This window comes from Dipodomys ordii, unplaced genomic scaffold, assembly GCF_000151885.1.
Source record: "Dipodomys ordii isolate 6190 unplaced genomic scaffold, Dord_2.0 Scaffold24, whole genome shotgun sequence".
Classification (NCBI taxonomy): domain Eukaryota; kingdom Metazoa; phylum Chordata; class Mammalia; order Rodentia; family Heteromyidae; genus Dipodomys; species Dipodomys ordii.
In genome coordinates this window covers 8809408-8827795 of record NW_012267240.1, presented here as the reverse complement: position 1 = coordinate 8827795, position 18388 = coordinate 8809408, and the positions used below count along the sequence as shown (strand labels likewise).

The window sequence follows — 18388 nt, the reverse complement described above, 5'->3', positions numbered from 1 at the left end:
AGAGCACTTGCCTTGCATGCCTGAGACCCTGGGTTCGATTCCTCAGCACCACATAAGCAAAAAGAAAAAAGCCGGAAGTGGTGCTGTGGCTCAAATGGTAGAGCGCTAGCCTTGAGCTGAAGAGCTGAGGGACAGCGCCCAGGCCCAGAGTTCAGGCCCCATGACCGACATAAAAATAAAAAAAAAAAGAAAACTGAGCCCGAGAAAGTGAAGGTACTTGTGCAGGGTCTTTCTGAGATTTAAATACAGTTGCTTCCTCCTTAATCATTGCTCTGAGGAGAGAATGGAGAATTTCTAGGTCAAATTGCATTGCTTACACAGCCACATAATGGCTTTCTGAACACTATTTTAAAAAGAGATTACCTTTGAAGTGACTCATTGTTTTGCTTTGTGTATTTACATTTGTTTGTTTTCCAGAAGACTCTCCAAACTCAGAACAGGACATAGACAAGCTAGGGGGAAAGTCGCCCCCTCCTCCTCCCCCACCCCCTCGGCGAAGCTACCTTCCTGGATCAGGGATCACCACCACAAGGTCGGGCGACGTGATCTACACCAGCAGGAAGGAAAGCTCCAGCACTAAGGTCTGATGGCATAGGCCCAGGTGCAGCCCAGCCCAGCCCCTTAGACAAGGTTCTGCTTGAACAGAGCAAGCAGGAAAGCAGAGAAGAGAAGTAAAATCTCCCTGGCCAGGATGTGGCAAGATGGGTGACAGGTCCGCCTGGGTTATCAGCCTGCACGCAGCACCATGACCTTTAGCTTTACTGGACTTTCAGTTGTGACAGTATTCTTCTCACACAGGGCATGGTGAGGGAGAAGGGAAAGGAAGATGGCCTGAGGTGTGATTAGCTGACAGAGCTGTGGGAGTTTATTCAGCACGCTTTGAAGGAGTCTAGCTTCCACGTGGCTCGTGTCCTCTTGGATTAAATGGAAAACACAATTTCCAATGAAATATCCTATGTGGAGAGTCTTTCGAGAAAGTGTTAAATGTCAAGAGTTACAATTTTATTAGAATGTGGGTATTTATTCACTAAAAACGACAACAAACTGTCCAACAGTGTGAGGGAATGAATTAGCCTTTCATTTAGGGAGGTCTTAGGCCAATGGCTGTGGGTTTGCATCTCTCCTAGGCGAGCAGTGATGATGCCGGAGCAAGCCCACACACTAGAGCCACTAAGTGTCCCACAGAGGAGCCTGCCTCAGCCTGGGCCAATTCCCATCCGCCAGTTCCTACTGCCTCCTCAAAAGATGAGGAGGAGGACGAGGAAGAAGGCGATAAGATCATGGCGGAACTCCAGGTATGTGGATGAGGTGCCTGCTTGCTATAAAGTTCCCTGTTGGGGCTTTCTGGCTATGGCTCAGCTTTGTTAGCTGGAGAAGAACCCTAGATGTGGGTTAAGGTGGGTGTGTCTTCTGCCCTTGGCCTTAACCTTTATTTGCCAAGATTGTGCTGAAGCAGTTCCTTGGTGCACCTGTAAGACTGTAAGAGCAATGACTCTTTTTACAGAACAACTCCAGAAAGTTTATACATATGTAAAAGTTTACACATAAGTAAAATCGATTGTAGCTCGGGAAATCGGATTCATTTCCTTTTCTTTCAGGTTTAATAGTCTCTGTTTATGTCCCTTCCTCCCACCCCTCCCCACCCCCAAAATAAGCTGGGGATTAGAAACGGGAGCAATTGTCTTGGTAAGGACTGAATGTGGCCCACTTTAGGTGGGGTCCTCTTCATTGGTTCCTATCTGTAGACTGACATTGAACCAGGACTCAACACCAGTGGCTGGCTGCCTACAATTTATACTGGGTCTCTAGTTAATGTCAGTGTCATCTTTCAGATACTCTGCAGAGGTGAATAATTGGATTTCCCATTTCCCTCAGCCCATTTGAAGAATTACATTTCATTAGTTTTTCAGGTGATTACTTTGTAACCTGTGGAGGCAGTTCACCCAATAGCACTGGGACTCTTTTGTGAATACATTGAATATTAAGGAGTTACAATTTTATGAGAATTCTTCCCAGAAGTGACTCTTCTGGTCATGGATGTAAATCTACCCTAGAAGGATGTTCTGAACTTTGTCACAATAGGGACATTGTATACACACTTTGTTAGTATTTTGTTTGACTCCTGTTTATCATAGGATATTTTAGATGTCAGTTTCCAGGGGCCTCTAAACCAAGTTTACTTCCCCCACCAGTCCCATGGTTTTGTGCTAGCCCATGGCATCCTCAAGGCACTTGTTCTACTCTGGTTTACATGGTAACAATGGCCAAAATGGTACTGCTTGAATTGTGCTGGGACAATAGATTGCTAATTGTTCTGTGGTGTATGTGACCTCATTCAAACCTTCCTAAAAATTACAGATGTCCTGGGAGTCCTCTTCATGATGCAGATTGGTTACAGGTTTCAGAATGGTCAGAAACTCATTCATAATTTTATCAAGTTAACAACTTGGAAGTCTGTCCTCAGAAAGAAGCCATAGATGTGTTGCAATCACTTCCAGCCTCTACTGGAGGAAGAGAATGTTTTCCACCAATGAAGTCTTAATCTTCTGTAACCTCTTTGATGACCCTTTACCAAGGGTGGAATACCTGGCTTCTTGCTGTGGGATTTTAGATGAAGGACTCTTTTCCTAACTGGAACTTGTTGGCCTTCCTGTTGGGATAAAGAACTCAACCTGATGAACCAGAAAGCTGGCGTATGGTGCTGGCTTCTTTTTTTTTTTTTTTGGTCATTCGAGGGGCTTGAACTCTGGACCTGGGTGCTGTCCCTCAGCTCTTAAGCTCAAGGCAAGCACTCTACTTCTTGAATCACAGCGCCACTTCCAGTTTTCTAGTGGTTTATTGGAGATAAGAGTCTCATGGACTTTCCTGCCCCGGCTAGCTTTGAACTGTGATCCTCAGATCTCAGCCTCCTGAATAGCGAGGATGACAGGCATGAGCCACCAGCACCCAGCTGGTGCTGGCTTCTTTACTGGTGCATGCTCTGCATTTAGACACCTGTCAGGACCAGGAGACTCCACAGTGCCCTCTAAGATTAGTCATGGAACAGCACCCATAGCTTGATGTCATCAGGCATCAGAAGGAAATACGAGCTTTGAAATCCAGGGCCTCACAGCCCAAAGGATATGTAATTGGCCTCCAAAAGTGGTTCCTTCAATAAGCAGTTAAGCCAAGCATGTCCAGGGCAAAGCAGGGTTGGCTTTCTAAGGAGCAAGAGGGAGGGAGGGAGAGAGAGAGGGCAGAGTGAAGAAGAAAGCACCAGAGGAGGATTCTTAGACATTGAGACAGTTGTTGCTGCAGTGCCTACTTACAGAAACCACACCTTCTTCTCTCCACCTAGCCAGTTATTTCCGAATCATAGCATTTGACATAAAGAAATTATGAGGCAATTATTTGAGATCATTTATTTAAATAAGACTTATTTAGTCACAGCTGCACATTCAAAATAACCTCTATAACCCAGGCATTCCAATTTACTTATTCTCTGAGTACAGCTTGAGTAACAGGATTTTTCTATTGCTTGTCGGTGTGGTGTTGAGCTGGGTGATAACGTAGCTTGATTGAGAATCACCAAAGCTTCTCAGCTCTCTTGTTCTTGTGAGCAGTATCAAGAAACGCTTCCAGGTCCCACTGTCCTTTCGGCCCTGCAGACCCAGCCAGCACATTCCCTCTAAGAACCTGTCTCCCTCGCAGTGTTCATATAGGCAGCTCTTGTCTCTCTAGTTACAATGGGTAGTTTTGAGAAAGGGGGTCTCTTGGACCACTCCGAGCCACATGGATGCAGAAGCCCAGGGCTTTGTTGTGCATGAGCAACAGAGCAGGGTGAAACCTGTTATTACTTCAGAGACTGGAGTGGTAAAAATTATTTTTATTTAAAGGCTTAAAATGTCTTGCGAAGCATTTCCCCCCCACCCCATGGTTTCAATAACTCTGGTTTTAAAAATGAAGCAAATAAAGTGACTGATATCTTTTGGTACATACCAATAATGTTAAAGATCAAAGCAAACAGGGCACAGTGATGCATGGCTGTCATCCAAGGCTACTTAGGAGTCTCATGTGCAGTGGATCGCAGTTGAAGGCCAGCTAGGGCAAAATGAGTTCTTGAGGTCTCATCCAAGCAGAGAAAGTTGGGCATGCTGGCAGATGCCTGTCATCCCAGCTACAGTGGGAAGAAGATAAGATGATGGCCTAGACTGGCATGTGCAAATAATTAATAATAATACTCTGTCTCAAAAAAAATCAAAGCAAAAAGGGCTGGTGGCATTGCGCTAGTGAGTGGCAGAGCATCTTCCTAGCAAGTTCAAGGCCCTGAGTTCAAATTTCAGTACCACCACCAACAAACGAAAAGGCACAGCAAAAAGTCCACCTACAAGTGCCATTCAGGCTCAAAGAGGGCCAGGTATTCCCACTTTCTTCTTGTTGTTGCTTTTCTTTTCCTTCTTTGGTGCTCAAGATAGAACCCAGGGTCTTGTACTAAACTTAGACCTTCCACTGAACTACTGGCCAGCCCAAGAGTGTTCCTGTCCATATTAGTGCGACGAGGAATCTTTAGCCCCGGGCTTAGCTCCAATGCCAGATGTACACCTTGAAGCCCAGTGGGGTACTGGATTCCAGTGTGCTGCCTCCCTGGTGTGAGCCCACACACAGTTCCAGGCCTGAAGCCCCGCACCTGCATTTCTACCTCTCTCCCATTTTTCTGCTTATTACACTTGGATCCTTTTTAACCTCAGTATTTTAATCCCTCAGGCATTCCAGAAGTGTTCCTTTATGGATGTAAATTCAAACAGTCATGCTGAGCAGTCCCGGGCTGACAGTCACGTTAAAGACTCTAGGCCAGGCGCCACAGTCCCACCCACGGAGAAGAAGGTAACACGTGGCATCCACACATTTGCCACACGGCCAGGCAGCCTGCCTCCCTTTCTGTCATACTAACATCTGGCTCTCTCGCACTGACCTTCGTGCCCTGTGTCCTTTCCTCTTCCCTCTCCCCATCACCAGACTAATAGAGACACACTTAGCTGTGTCAGAGATGCCCGGCTCAGGTTTCCAAAAGAAATGGTGTCTCTGTGCACAGTACCCATTGTCTATGCAAAAGTGAGATGATGCCTCCCCACACCATATAGATATATGTATATATATAAACATACATATATATACACACGTATGTACACACACACACACACACACACACACCTTTCAGGATTTTTCTAGAACAATTCTAAAAGGAAAGAAAAATAGAGGGTTTGAGGCATGGCTCAGCAGCAGAGAGCCAGCCTAGCAAGTGTGAGGCCCTGGATTCAAACCCAAGTACTACCAAAGAGGAAAAAAATAGAAGAAGAAGGGACAGAAAAAGAAAGAAGGAAGAAAGAAAAGAAAGAGCGAGCAACCAATATGTAGAAGTATGTATAATTTTTCTAATTTTTAACATACTCTCTGGACAAAAGAAAAGTCTTTGTTAAAAATAGATGAATAAGCCAGGTATCAGTGGCTCACACCTATAATCTACCTACTCAGGAGGCTGAGATCTGAGGATCATGGTTCAAAGCCAGTCTGGGGAGGAAAGTCCCTGAGACTCTTATCTCCAATTAACCACCAAAAGGCCAGAAGTGAGGCTATGGCTCAAGTGATAGAGCGCTAGAGTTGAAGGGAAAAAAGAAAAAGGTGAGTACTTGAGGTATATAGAAGTATTAGGCAGAAAACACATGCTGTGACATAATACAGCATGGAATCGGAGAAATATACAAGTCCATGCACATGCCCAGCCAAGGAATCAAACTTAACTGCGCAAAGTAGTGTCAACTTTTGAAGTGCATCTTCCAAGGCAACAGCTTTAGAATAGTTTCTGTGCTAAAATATAGCTGTAGCTTCAAAAAGCCGTCTAGACAATAAAATAAAGCTGCCCTCCTTGCATATATACTTCTGGGAAAGGAGTTTAGGAAAGGAGCTGCAATTTTAAGTTAAATGTAACACATGTGTCATTGGGAAACTTAGAGCCATCTCATTTTAATTATGACTCTGGTTTTTTTTAAATCCCTTAACAACTCAGTTCTTAATATTTCTCACTAGGAACTTACACTTCAGAATCCAGAGACTGTAGCTTCCCTTTAGTAAAGTTCAGCAGACCGGTGCAGGATAGCTTCACATCCCCTCGGGCATGGAGAGGTCATCTCAATGATGAGGCATCAGAGCACAGGGCGAGAGGTTAACATAAGTCCCTGCTTCTCAGCCATCATAGAGCCTAGTGCACACCATGTCTGCCACATAGCAATGGAAGCGGTCAAGGTAGGAGAATTTCATCCTGTATACCAGGAGTTTATGAGATTACTATGAATAAGCATTTCTCATGAAGAAAAGCTCCCATTTGAACTCACGATATATCAAATATATACATATATATGTCAGTATTTATGTGGCCTTATTAAAGGTAATTTGTGAGTGGGCCCTGGCATGCCCTGCCGTGGCCTGCGTGGTGTACTTGGACCTAGGTTCCTGGTGCTAAAACATCCACTAGGAACTTGGTTTCTCAACAAACCCTCCAGGAACAATTATTATCTCATCATGAAAGTCTTCAATGGGCTAGAATGTTACTGGAGATTACTTTCCCAACAATTAGAAATCCATAACTGATTAATCACTTAAGATCCATCACAAAGCCAGCAGGTCTTCATTGAGTGCCCTGCACTGGGTTTAATTACAGGTGCTTATTCTGGATCATTATTCAAAACCAGCAGGTGGATCTATTTTGTAAGGACTCAGTACTTGTCATTATTAACCTCTATGTGGGCTATTTGTCTATCTTTCTTTCTATAAGTCAAGTGTATTCTTTAATTTTTTTCTCCTATCATCGTAACACTGTAGCCTAGTACTTGTCTTTTCTAGAGGTTTTGAAGCTGTGTCTCTATCTCTATTTTGTTTATTGTCCTTATTCATATTAAGTGTGCTTCTCCAATTGTCTTCAGCAATCCAAATCTTAGGGTCCATACACAGATATTAAAGAGGCTTAATGAGCTTTCACAGTCTTTCAAGCTAAGACTGAACAGTCATTGTCAGTAGACATGATGACTATGACCAGGTGGCTCTGAAGTTCATGAAATTGTTTTCCAAACGTACTCCTTTTCCTAGCCCTGTGATAAACACAAAAGTTCACATCACAGATAAACATGACATCTTTAGCGTGATGACTTTCCTTTGGAGTATTCCTACTACGTAATCAATATTAGAGTATGTGTGTTGCAGAGGAACATTGGAACAGGTAACAATCAGTATGGTTGAGCTGGAGGCGTGATTCAAGTGGTAGAGTGCCTGCCAAGCAGGCTCAAGGCCCTGAGTTCAAACCTCAAAACTACCCCCCAAATAAGACAGAAACCAATGAGTATGTAACGGCCCTTGACCAACCAGAACATATCTGAGCCACAGCTCCCGGTTAATGGGACTGGCAGGGCCTCAGCTAGGCCTGTGTCTTCCTGAGTTCCAAGTGACTTGGCCCTTCTTTGATTCCTAGCATGACATGCCAACCTGCCAGCTCCGTCTTTGGAGTTGAACCTAGACCAGAACCATGTTTACTTTTCTTAAAACCTTTAACTTAATATATAGTTTTATCATCTGAATTGTAAAAATCCCACTGAAGAAATTATATTGTTCCGTGGTAGCACCTGAGTCCCTGCCCTATTAGGGCACTGACGGGGAGCAGCAGACGTCTGTGGGCTAACATCCTCGTGAATGTGTCCGTGTGATTAATGCTGGCTTTGTCGTTTGTGTGAGTCCTTCTCTGGGTTGACTTTGACTCCGCCTGAGTTACTGTGCTTCGTTCCATTGTCCTCGCCTGAACCAAACTGCCTCCAGTGGGACTGTGTTCCACGCTTGAGGGTCACCACGTCCTCTTGGGATTCCGCAATGAGAAGAAAGGGCAGCAGTGCCACGGGAGGAACAAATGTCCCTGTGTCCCTCCCTAGCACCTAGCGTCAAGGTGATGGGGGGGGCTGCGGCTGGCTAGAAGGACGGGCCTTCCAGATGAGAACGCATCCTTCATCATATCAGACAGACCATTAAAGCTGAGGTTTGACACCACAGCCACCATCTCTCCCGCAAATTCTTTTGATTTTAGACTACATTGTTGCACCATATAACAATATTTTGGTCACCCATGGACCATACGGTGGTGATTTCATGGGATTTTGCTGGTACTGAAAAGCCCTGTTCCCTACTGACGTCTTAGCCCTCATACAGTCATAGACCTGCAAGTACTCAGGTTTGTGGTGACGCTGGTGGTGTCACCATGGTACTAACCGACGATGTTTGTTTCTGGTTGATATATTTTCTGTACTGTACTTTAGATCATTATTTTACTGAACTTATTCATTATCATCCTAGTTATGTAAAATATATCTACTTAGTATGTACTCACGTAAAACTTACATATGTTTATTAATGAACCAAGTTCAATAACACAACAGTTGGGCTGTGTTAGGCCACCAGCAACATCATGTGTCTCATGTTTACCAGGTCTCCTGGTTATCTTAAGAGGCCACAGTGCTGAGTACAGATAGAGCATGCCTGCAATCCTAGCTATTCAGGACCTGAGCTCTGGGGATCATGGTTCAAAACTACCCTGAGCAGAAAAGGTCATGAGAGTCTTATTTCCAGTAAACCTGTTAAACCTGGAAGTGGAGGTGTGACTCAAGTGGTAGAATGCCAGCCTTGAGTGAAAAAGCCAAGCAACAACACAAGGCCCTAAGTTCAAGCCCCAATACCAACACACATGTGTGCATGCACACACACACACACATGCACACGCACACAAGAGGCCACAGTAAGTGGTGGCCCTAGGCATCCAGGTCCACAGAGGTACACTCTAGTGAAATCACCTAATGACATAGTATGTCCCTATGGTTAAGTGATGTGTGACTTTATGCTGCAGAAGCATTTAGCATATGCCTTCGGATTGAGTACGGTGGTTATTATTAATTTAACACTTTGACACCTTCAAAGACATTTTTAATCTACCGTGTGACCAGAGGAAAAATACATTTAATTTTTTTCACCCCAAAGTACCACCCCTAACCAATGCAGAACTCTTTATGGGACAATTTCTGTAACCATGGAGACCACTAGCAATAGAGGACATTAAAAATCTCCTGGTATTGTTCCTCAGTTTACAGTCAAGGCAGGTGAGGAGCAAGGAAGGAAGTAAAAGATTTGCCCAATGTCTCTCAGCTAAGAGACAGATATTACAAACTGAATTATTCTGCTTGCCCAATCTTTCCGCAGTTCTAAGATAGCAGTCAGGAGAGAGGATCGGATGTGTTGACACAGACCCATTTATTCTCGTCTCTGTGCCCCTACAAAATTTAAAATACTGGGAATAGTTTGCTAATTGAGATTTTCATCTTGTGCAGACACAGGGCATTTTTGGAGGTTGGAGAGCAAAGCAATCCCAGGTAAACTGAGCTATAGGCTTTGGATTGGCGTGTGACAATTGTGCTTGGCCCGTGTGTTTGTAAATGTAACTCAAGGCACAATTTAGTTATAGTCCACTTGCGGGGAATGTGGCTCTGTGGAGTAATTTGTCCTACACTATTCTACCAGAATTTGGAATTTTTCCATGAAGATGTACGGAAATCTGGTGTTGAATATTCAAATGGCCCCCAAATGGAACCTCAAAAGGTGAGTTCACCAGATCTGTGTTCCCACCCACCGGCACCCTGCTTTTATAAATCCGTTCCTGATTAACATGTGTGGTTTCCCTCCTCCACTCTCCCTCCCAGGTTGCCCCAGGGTCTCTAAGACCTACTGACCCTCCTAAGTGGGAAAGAAGAATGGAGCAGAGTGTTTCTGATTCATCAAAAACATCAGACTATAAAACTGACATCTTAAAAAAGGGAAATTCTTCTATCTCCCATAAGAGTTTGTACAGAGACAGTAGAAACTATCCTCAGAAAAATGTGCAAACGGTCAATTTCGGTTTTCCTGGCCTGAATTCAGTAGAAGAGGAAGTCAACAAAGGAGCAAGAGCCTTGGGACCACTCTTCCCCAGACCTGACCCTGAGAACCCAAAGGTGAATTACGGAAAGACAAAAACAGTATCTGTACAAGGACAAGAAAACACAGACAAGGGTCACATTCCCTCTCCCCTGCGCTCCACAGAATTGGTGCCTGGTGACGTGAGAAACCAAGATCAAGACACTCTCCTGACAGACTTTGGCCAAGTTGTTCTAAGACCCAAAGGATCGAGGCATGTACCTGTGAACGACGAAGGGGAGTCAAGTCCAAGTTCTCCCAGTGAGGAAAATATGGCTACTGACAACATTGCCTTCATGATTACCAAAACAGCTGTCCAGGTTCTGTCCAGTGGGGAGGTCCACGATATAGTTAGCCAAAAGGGACAAGAGGTCCAGACGGTGAATATTGATGCCAAAGAAGAGACCACCTGCCAACACGATGGGACGGGGAATGAGGAGCCTGTTGTATGCCTAGACAAGAAACCAGTTATTATCATTTTTGATGAGCCCATGGACATCCGCTCTGCCTATAAGAGACTTTCAACCATCTTTGAGGAGTGCGATGAGGAGCTAGAGAAAATGATGACAGAAGACAAGATAGAAGAGGAAGAAGAGGACGAAACAGGAGAGGCCGGAGTGCAGACTAGCACTTCCCAGCGGCTTCACAAGCCCGGGCCACAAGCAGAGATGAAATCACAGCCATACTCCAGGTCCACAGAGAGCAAGAGACCTGGAGGACAGGAAATGGACAAAATGGAGCTGAGTCACTTTAGCCCAGCTGATTCTCCCGATGCCAAGTGTGATGTGGCCGATGAGCAGTTTGAAAGTCCCAAGAAGAAGTTTAAATTCAAGTTTCCTAAAAAACAACTGGCAGCTCTCACTCAGGCAATTCGCACAGGAACCAAAACAGGGAAGAAGACTTTACAGGTGGTGGTCTACGAAGAAGAGGAAGAGGATGGCACATTGAAGCAGCATAAGGAAGCCAAGCGATTTGAAATCACCAGTTCTCAACCAGAAGACACCCCCAAAAACATGGCTAGGAGACATGAGCAGCCCGGTCCAGAGGGCACCTCTCCAATTTCAAGAACTGATGAAATTAGAAAAAATACCTATAGAACATTAGACAGCCTGGAGCAGACCATCAAACAGCTGGAAAATACCATCAGTGAAATGAGCCCCCAAACCCTAGTCGATTCCTCCTGCTCTTCCACCAGAGATTCTGTTACAAGCGCATCTCAGTTAGCCCCAGAGCCGTCTCCCCGATCCTTGCTAGTTGTGGACGAAGTCCCCCCTGCCCTAGACCCCCCCACGCCAGTGTCTTCAGCTTCACGTAAGGTATCTTGGTCTGCCAGAAAGTGGAAAGGCCCAGCTGCTTTCTTAAATCTGCCATAATCACCACTAGCAACAGGTGTCTTGTGATGTAATTGCTTCCTTTCAGGTGGCTCGTATTATTATTTTTTTTGTCTGTTCGCCATGATTACCCTTCTCTCACACCCTTCTCCTCTACCTTCCCAACAACAACTAGGTGTCTAACAGCTAATCGACTCTGTTTTTGCCTCTGTTGCTGACTGGTGTTGGGTACCCGTGAGGATGTCGTTTGCTGTTGAGATGATTGCTCTGAGACTTCGCATTAAAATCCGTTTGATCAGTAGTGAGCAGTTGATTCGACTTGATTAACCCCAGTCGGTGTCTCCCGGATCTGTCCTGCATGTAGGGCTCTGGCTTCTTGCCCTGACCTTCTCTGCACACGTGGGGCCATCCTCCATGATGATCCACTCATGTGTTCTCTCCCTCTCCCCCTCTCGCTGGTCCTTCCCACAGGGCTCCGGTGCCGCCCCACAGACGAGCAGAATGCCAGTCCCTATGAGCTCCAAGAGCAGACCGGGAAGCCTGGATAAACCCAGCAAGCAGTCCAAACTCCAGGATCCCCGACAATATCGTCAGGTAGTTTTACCTTAAATCCAATTTTGGATGAATGGACTCAATGGCAATTAAGCCAGTCATTAACTTAGTTTACACCAACTACTGTGTTTTCTTTGTAAGATTCGGTTTACATCGACATTCTTGGTCTGGGGGCATGAAGAAAGTCTAACGTTATAATACCTTTGTCAACCTTTTCACCACATTCTTGCATGCTTGTAATAAGACATCTTTTCCTTTGTGACGCCACATTTGAACTGTTAACTCGGTAGGAGACCAGTGGAATATGGGGGGTGAATATAACTCTTCATCAGAACACCTTGGGACGCAGGCCAGCCAACCTGTCTTTGAACTCACCAGTACTAACGTCCGTCCGTGTGCTCTGCCTTGTGTTCGAAGCCATTAACTCTCCATCACTAGGCCCCGCCCAACCCCAGTGGTAATCCTGATGCATGGCCCTCTAGGCACAGGGGAAGTGGTTGCAATGATGTGTGCCCTGCTTGTCTGTCTCTTCTCTGTCTCCTTTGCCGTTATGCTTGGGGAGGGTTTCTGCCAGCTCCATGGAATCCCCCACTTTAGTAGCTCAGGCCTCCAATGGTGTTCATTTCCTTTGATTGAATGTAAGGTACTCAGAAGGGGCCATGTTTCCAGGCCCTGTGGTTGACCATGTGACCAGTCATCTGACAAACTGTCTCCCGCCATCTTTGTTCACAGGCTAATGGAAGTGCTAAGAAAGCTGGTGGGGATTGTAAGCCTACTTCCCCCTCCTTACCTGCTTCTAAGATTCCAGCTCTTTCTCCCAGCTCTGGGAAAAGCAGTTCTCTGCCCTCTTCTAGTGGTGACAGCTCTAACTTCCCTAATCCACCTGCTACTAAACCATCCATCACTTCTAATCCTCTGAGCCCCCAAACAGGACGGTCCGCTCACTCCGCCTCCCTCATCCCTTCTGTCTCTAATGGCTCCTTAAAGTTTCAGAGCTCCTCTCATGCCGGTAAAGGCCACCACCTTTCATTCTCACCACAGACTCAAAATGGCCGCACAGCCCCCACTTCCTCCTCCACCTCCTCCTCCCCTCCCTCCCCTGCCTCCCCCACCTCCCTGAGTCAGGGTGCCAAAGGCACCAGAACCATCCACACTCCGGGCCTCACCAGCTACAAGGCCCAGAATGGAAGCTCGAGCAAGGCCTCTCCAGCCTCAGCCAAGGAAACCTCTTCAAGGCCAGAGCCAGTTGGTTAGGTACCAAGGTGGAGTTACATTTTCAGAAAACACTATTATTTGTTTCTTTTTTAGCAGTCAACAACAACTGTTTTCACAAGAGGATGTAACATATTGCTGTACTGTTTAAGGCTTAATGCAAAGTGTGTACTTAAATACTGGGTTGATAGAGTTCAGTAAAGCTCATTTTGATTTTGTTTTTCCTTGTTGCTGTTGTAACTACGTAGTGTTTGCGGTCTTGATTTCTAATACCTACCAAATGAAGTAAGCATGTGCTCCAAAAAGAGAGAGAGAGAGAGAAAGAGAGAGAGAGCTTGCGCAAAGGGGTGGGTGTGTGAGACCAGAAAATTGTATTAAGCATGTAAAACATGTATGATTCCAGAATTTTAGTATGTTTTGTATAAAAATATTTTTCACTACGGAGTCTAGAAGTGAACAGAGAAATATGTAAGCGCGACTATATAAATTGTAAAACAGATACTATAATATTTCCTTTTATTTTCATGTTATTTAGCTTTATTACAGATTTCTATTTTTGTCAAAACTTCATGGTTCCTTTCAAGATCTTTTTTGCCAAAACATTTTGATACTATATAGCATTGTACATTTGAAAGTAGTGGTCTAGACTATATAAGCCAATGATGATCTTCACAAACCAATAGAAAAGCACATGTCAGAAGCAACTATTGCCCTGTCATGAATGTATGTATACTAATTTGCCAGCCCAAGCAAGCTAGTTTTCTTTCCTTTTTTTTTTCTTTTAACATTTTGAGGTTTTCTACTTGTTTTCCTTGTGGAATCTAACCCTTTCCTTTGTTTTCTGAGACCCGAGATCCCACACTATTGCACTAAATGTCGATTTTAAAAATGTACACCTCTGTACGGTTCTGCAAATGGCTCAACTTTTGTAAATATATAAATAGAGATTTAAAAGAAATACTGTGTGTGACAGCACATAGAGTAGTTTTTCCCACACCAAAGTTAATTGGTATGCATGCTTTAAAAAGAATATAGATTGGGATGGGCAGAAATGAGACTATCCATACTTTTTTTTAAGCACCAAGTGAGCACAGCTAGAGTGTTTTTGTAAATAAATGTATTTGTATAATGCAGTCATGTAAAAATACAGAACTATGAGCAGAGACTTTGCAAGACTAAATAAAGGGCTGCATGCTTGTTATTTTTTTCTTTTTTTTTCTTTTCTTTCTTTCTTTCTTTTTTTTTTTGTACCTTGTTGCTATACTTCCTAGTCAAAGAACACCATGTAATCATTTCCAAATGTTTCTGGCTTTGAGAGCATTAGAATGACATTGTAACAGTGCTCAGAAGACAACTTTTCTAAAAGCTCTGGGGTAGCTAATGAGGAGCTCCTAATAAATTAATTGCAACTGTGGTTCCTTGGATGTCATTTGCTGGCTCTCTTCTCTGTGGCTCCTCAAGGTTTGGTTAGTTTTTTTTAAAGCCTGGATATCAAGTTTTTTCCTCTCTCTTCTCAAATTTCCAGTGAAAATAGAAATAAAATGTCTTTACCACTTGGATTTATTTTTTGGAGTTCTCACTTTAAAATAGATACGGGTGTGTGTGTGTGTGTGTGTGTGTGTGTGTGTGTGTGTGTGTGTGTGTGTGTGTATATATATATATATATATATATAATGTATATATTTGATCTCCAGGGAAATATACTAGCTAACATTGCAGCATATGGTTTCATTCAAAAATAATGGGAGAAGAGTGAAAATACCAAGCATCATCTCAGGAACCTCCAGAAATATTTAGCTTGTTGGTTTCCATAAAGCACAAATAGGCTTTCCCTTCTGGAACCCAGGCTTCAGACTGGCTAAATTGGGATGGCTTTGCCCCAAATGCTTTCTGATGTCTCCTTGCAAGATAGGGGGCCTTTTTTTCTTCCAGGGGCCACTTGGATCTTTACTATCACTCATGGCCCGTGAAGCCCGTGAAGAATCTCAGTACAGGCAGATGGCCAATGGGAAGTACACATCTGCCCTGTCATGTACCAAATGGCCTGAGGTATAGATGGTTCCCAACCTGCATGGTGACCCCTCATCAGACAGAGCCCAGGGAAGTGTTCAGCTATAAAAACTCAAATATTTCAACATGTCCCTTACTTAATCTCCACAGATGCATTGCTTACATATGCAATATAGAGATGAGCTAGCTACTGTATCCATCCTATACATAATAGCAAGCTACTATAGAATACATGTAAATGTCAGCTAACTCTTGCCAGTTTATCAGCTCCTGGATACAATGAGGACCAAGGTGAGACTCCTCACTAAGCTGCTGAACAGTCCACCATGGCCCATGCTTGCAGTGTGACTTCAGACATCCCAGCGCTCTTCCAGGCACACAGCCGATGGTCCATTTCAGCCAGTGTAATACGGGATAGAGCATGCTCACCAACCAAGGGACAGGTCAGCCCAGATCTATCCACTAGCGCCTCCCACCCCCCCCAACTCCAGCCAGTCGCTGCCAGCCTCCCTTCTTGGGAAAATGAAGGAGAAACTTGTGTGAGAGAAGTGCCCTCTTCCTGTCTCTACACCCACCTCTTAGGGGGTGGCATAACTTGTTTGAAACCCAGCCATGCCCAGTCACCTGCGGCCAAAGTGGAACTTCCCTTCTTCCCCTGCAGTCTGGCCCACATACTTCTCACCTCTCGCCTCCCACCAGCACACGCCCCAGCTGCTGCTCATGATGAAGCCCAACCGTCAACACCTGAGACCTGGAAAGAAGTGAATCCTTTGCAGGCCTTTGCTTTAGCCAATCCACGCCCCCTCCCCCCCCCCCGCCCCAGGGCAGTTGCCCCTGGACTCTAATAAAGGCAAGACCTGTCTCCTCCCCCACCCCAGCCCCGCTCCTCCTCGCCAGCTCGGCACCCATTGCACCCACCAATGAAGCCCTTGGCTGCCTCCAGACTCAAGCGGCAGTCCCCCGCTCCCGGCTTCTCTGTACTCGGTAAGTAGTGAATTTATTTTGTTTCATGACTTTTGGGTTTACATCTCCGTGTTGTATGTACCTGGCACACTGGGACCTACCTGTTCCCTCTCTAGTCCCGGCTCTCCTAGAGAGTGGCCCTTTGGGGTATGGTGGTTATCAGTAGGGAAATGTAGAGGTCAAACAATGAAAGTAAACAGCACAACGGTACCTCAGGGACCTGAACTTTGGAAGTGAGTGATGTGGGAAGAGTCACAGCGTCCTCTGATTTTGTTGAGCTGCTCACAGATTTCCATATTCAAGTAGTAAGTCTGTATCGGAAAAAGAGAAAAACAGGGTTCTTGGAAATCTAGGTGGGGGGGGGGGGGCCGCGTAGCTTTTCACATTCATTCCACAAGTGTGACTGCTGGCCGGGGTTTAGTGCGTGTGTGCGTGGGGCAGGCTGCTGGTGCGGGGTGACAGGTCAGCACTACCTGTCTCAGTGTTGGGCACCTTGGAGCATGTAACAGTTTCCCCATTTGTTAACGGAGAACAACAAGAGAGCCCGTCTCGTGGGCTTGTTGGATTAAATAGGCCCACAGAATCGTTACAGCAGGGCCTAACACATTAGTTTACCGTTGTCACAGCTCTAATGATGACAGTGACAAACTTGTAACTCTCAGAGGCTTCTGGTCTTGAGGAAGGAGAAGAACAAGCTACATAGGAGACAGGTAGATGCCTAGAGCCTGGATCTTTTCTCTAGTGTCTCAGGATGGCATTCGGCCCAGATGGGTATAATAGAGAACTTTAATATTGGAGCTGCTTCCCCCATGACTCCAAGTCTTTTCAATGGAAAAAGAAACATGGACACCGTCTTGCAGCAAAATCAAGACCACCCTGGGAAGCTTGGCTACAAAAACAGACCCTGCTGAGAAGTTGCGTTCTCGGGCTGGGAGATGGGTTGCCAGCCCCCCTCCCTCCGAGATTCGCCCATCTCTGTGAGGGGCATGACCCGAGAGGACAGGGGTGTTCACACACAGGGCTCGGCCTCTACCCACCATCCTCGCCCTCTGCCAGATTCCTGGGCTAACCCAGTCCCGCCCTGTCATTCTAACCAACCTCAGCCCTCCGTGCTTTGTAAATACAAAGGCATTTCAGCAACCCAGGAGCTTGGAGGAAGCACCCCCAGTTCAGAAGGTAGGCTTGCACAAAATAACCAGTTGACATGGCAGGGAAAATGTCCCACTGGACACAGCAGCTGTGCAGTCCCCGCCCAGCACGCCTGAGGTTGCATGCAGAAGCAAAGGAAAGGAAGAAAGGAAAGACTCAGTGCTCCCCTAGCTGCTCCAGCGCTGGTACCAGCCTTAAAGACAACTCACCCATCCGTGTGACCCAGATGAGAAGGTAGGTTAAATTACACTCCACACACTTCCCATAAAGCCAGGAGAGCTTCCAGACACACTTCAGATTTGTATAACACGCTTAGTGTGAATTCCTCACTCCTGGGAGTGTAAATAACACCAGCAATTGCAGCCACCTGTTACTTGTTAAGACGCAGGTGGGCCGAATTCATCCATCCCTTGCTCACTGGCACAAACAGGTACCTCCCCCTTAGCCTGGCCACGCAGCAGCCAGCATTCTGTTGTGCCTTCGTGCACCTGCTAGGGTGCAATGGGTAAGCTGCTTCCCAAGTGTCTCCTAAAAGGGGGTTCGTGAGACCTTGGCTTCCTGGACAGGGGCTTGTGAAGGCAAACTCAGGCCTTTGAGCTGGGAGACATTAGCCTTGCTCGTCTCAGGTTTTGTATGTGTGAGAGAAAGTTCCTGGTGCTGTCTCCTAGCCACATAAGACTATGAAGCCCCGGCAGTAATATCGCCGGGCGTTCATTCCATGCACACCGAAAGAATTCAGAGGAGTCCTGAGGACTCAAAAACACTGCCAACTTTGACATGCCTTTTCCTAGCTAGTGGATGGTTCTGTTTAAAGCTTCCAACAAATCAAAAGCTCAATCCTCCTTCACACATCCCTGGAATGTTGGGCGCATGTTTCAAGAAAGTACTATGTAACAAAAGCCTTAAAGTGGACTTGGCCTCTGGGCTCTGGAAAGTATATGCAGTTGATACCATAAACTCTAAGCGAGTGTAAGCAGGACTTCCCATCCGCAGGGTTCTCCTAGGCAGGCATCTACCATCCCTGGCCAACTCCCACTGAATCCTTTGCTGCAGAGACCGAGAGCCCCTGGCCTAGAGCAGCCCCCTGGCCTTCACTGTTGGGAGGACAGAGGCCCTCCAGGGGCATCCAGACCCAGCCCTACGGAACAGCCACTACA

At 45.7% G+C, this 18388-nt stretch overlaps 1 protein-coding gene across 5 annotated transcripts in view; it reads left to right on the top strand.

Moving 5' to 3' along the window:
* Kiaa1217 (KIAA1217 ortholog) overlaps positions 1-14526 on the top strand; it is a 267245-nt gene extending 252719 nt beyond the window's left edge. For 2 of the 5 annotated variants that reach the window (XM_013014759.1, XM_013014758.1), the window contains 7 exons: positions 418-581; positions 1128-1295; positions 4744-4863; positions 9583-9660; positions 9762-11330; positions 11817-11939; positions 12630-14526. In XM_013014759.1, coding sequence (XP_012870213.1) covers positions 418-581; positions 1128-1295; positions 4744-4863; positions 9583-9660; positions 9762-11330; positions 11817-11939; positions 12630-13151 — 2744 coding nt within the window. In that variant the 3' untranslated portion in view covers positions 13152-14526. Of the gene's footprint in view, positions 1-417; positions 582-1127; positions 1296-4743; positions 4864-9392; positions 9435-9582; positions 9661-9761; positions 11331-11816; positions 11955-12629 lie in introns of those variants that run through there. The other 3 variants (XM_013014760.1, XM_013014761.1, XM_013014762.1) reach the window with 3 other exon arrangements.
* Positions 14527-18388: the final 3862 nt, after the last annotated feature.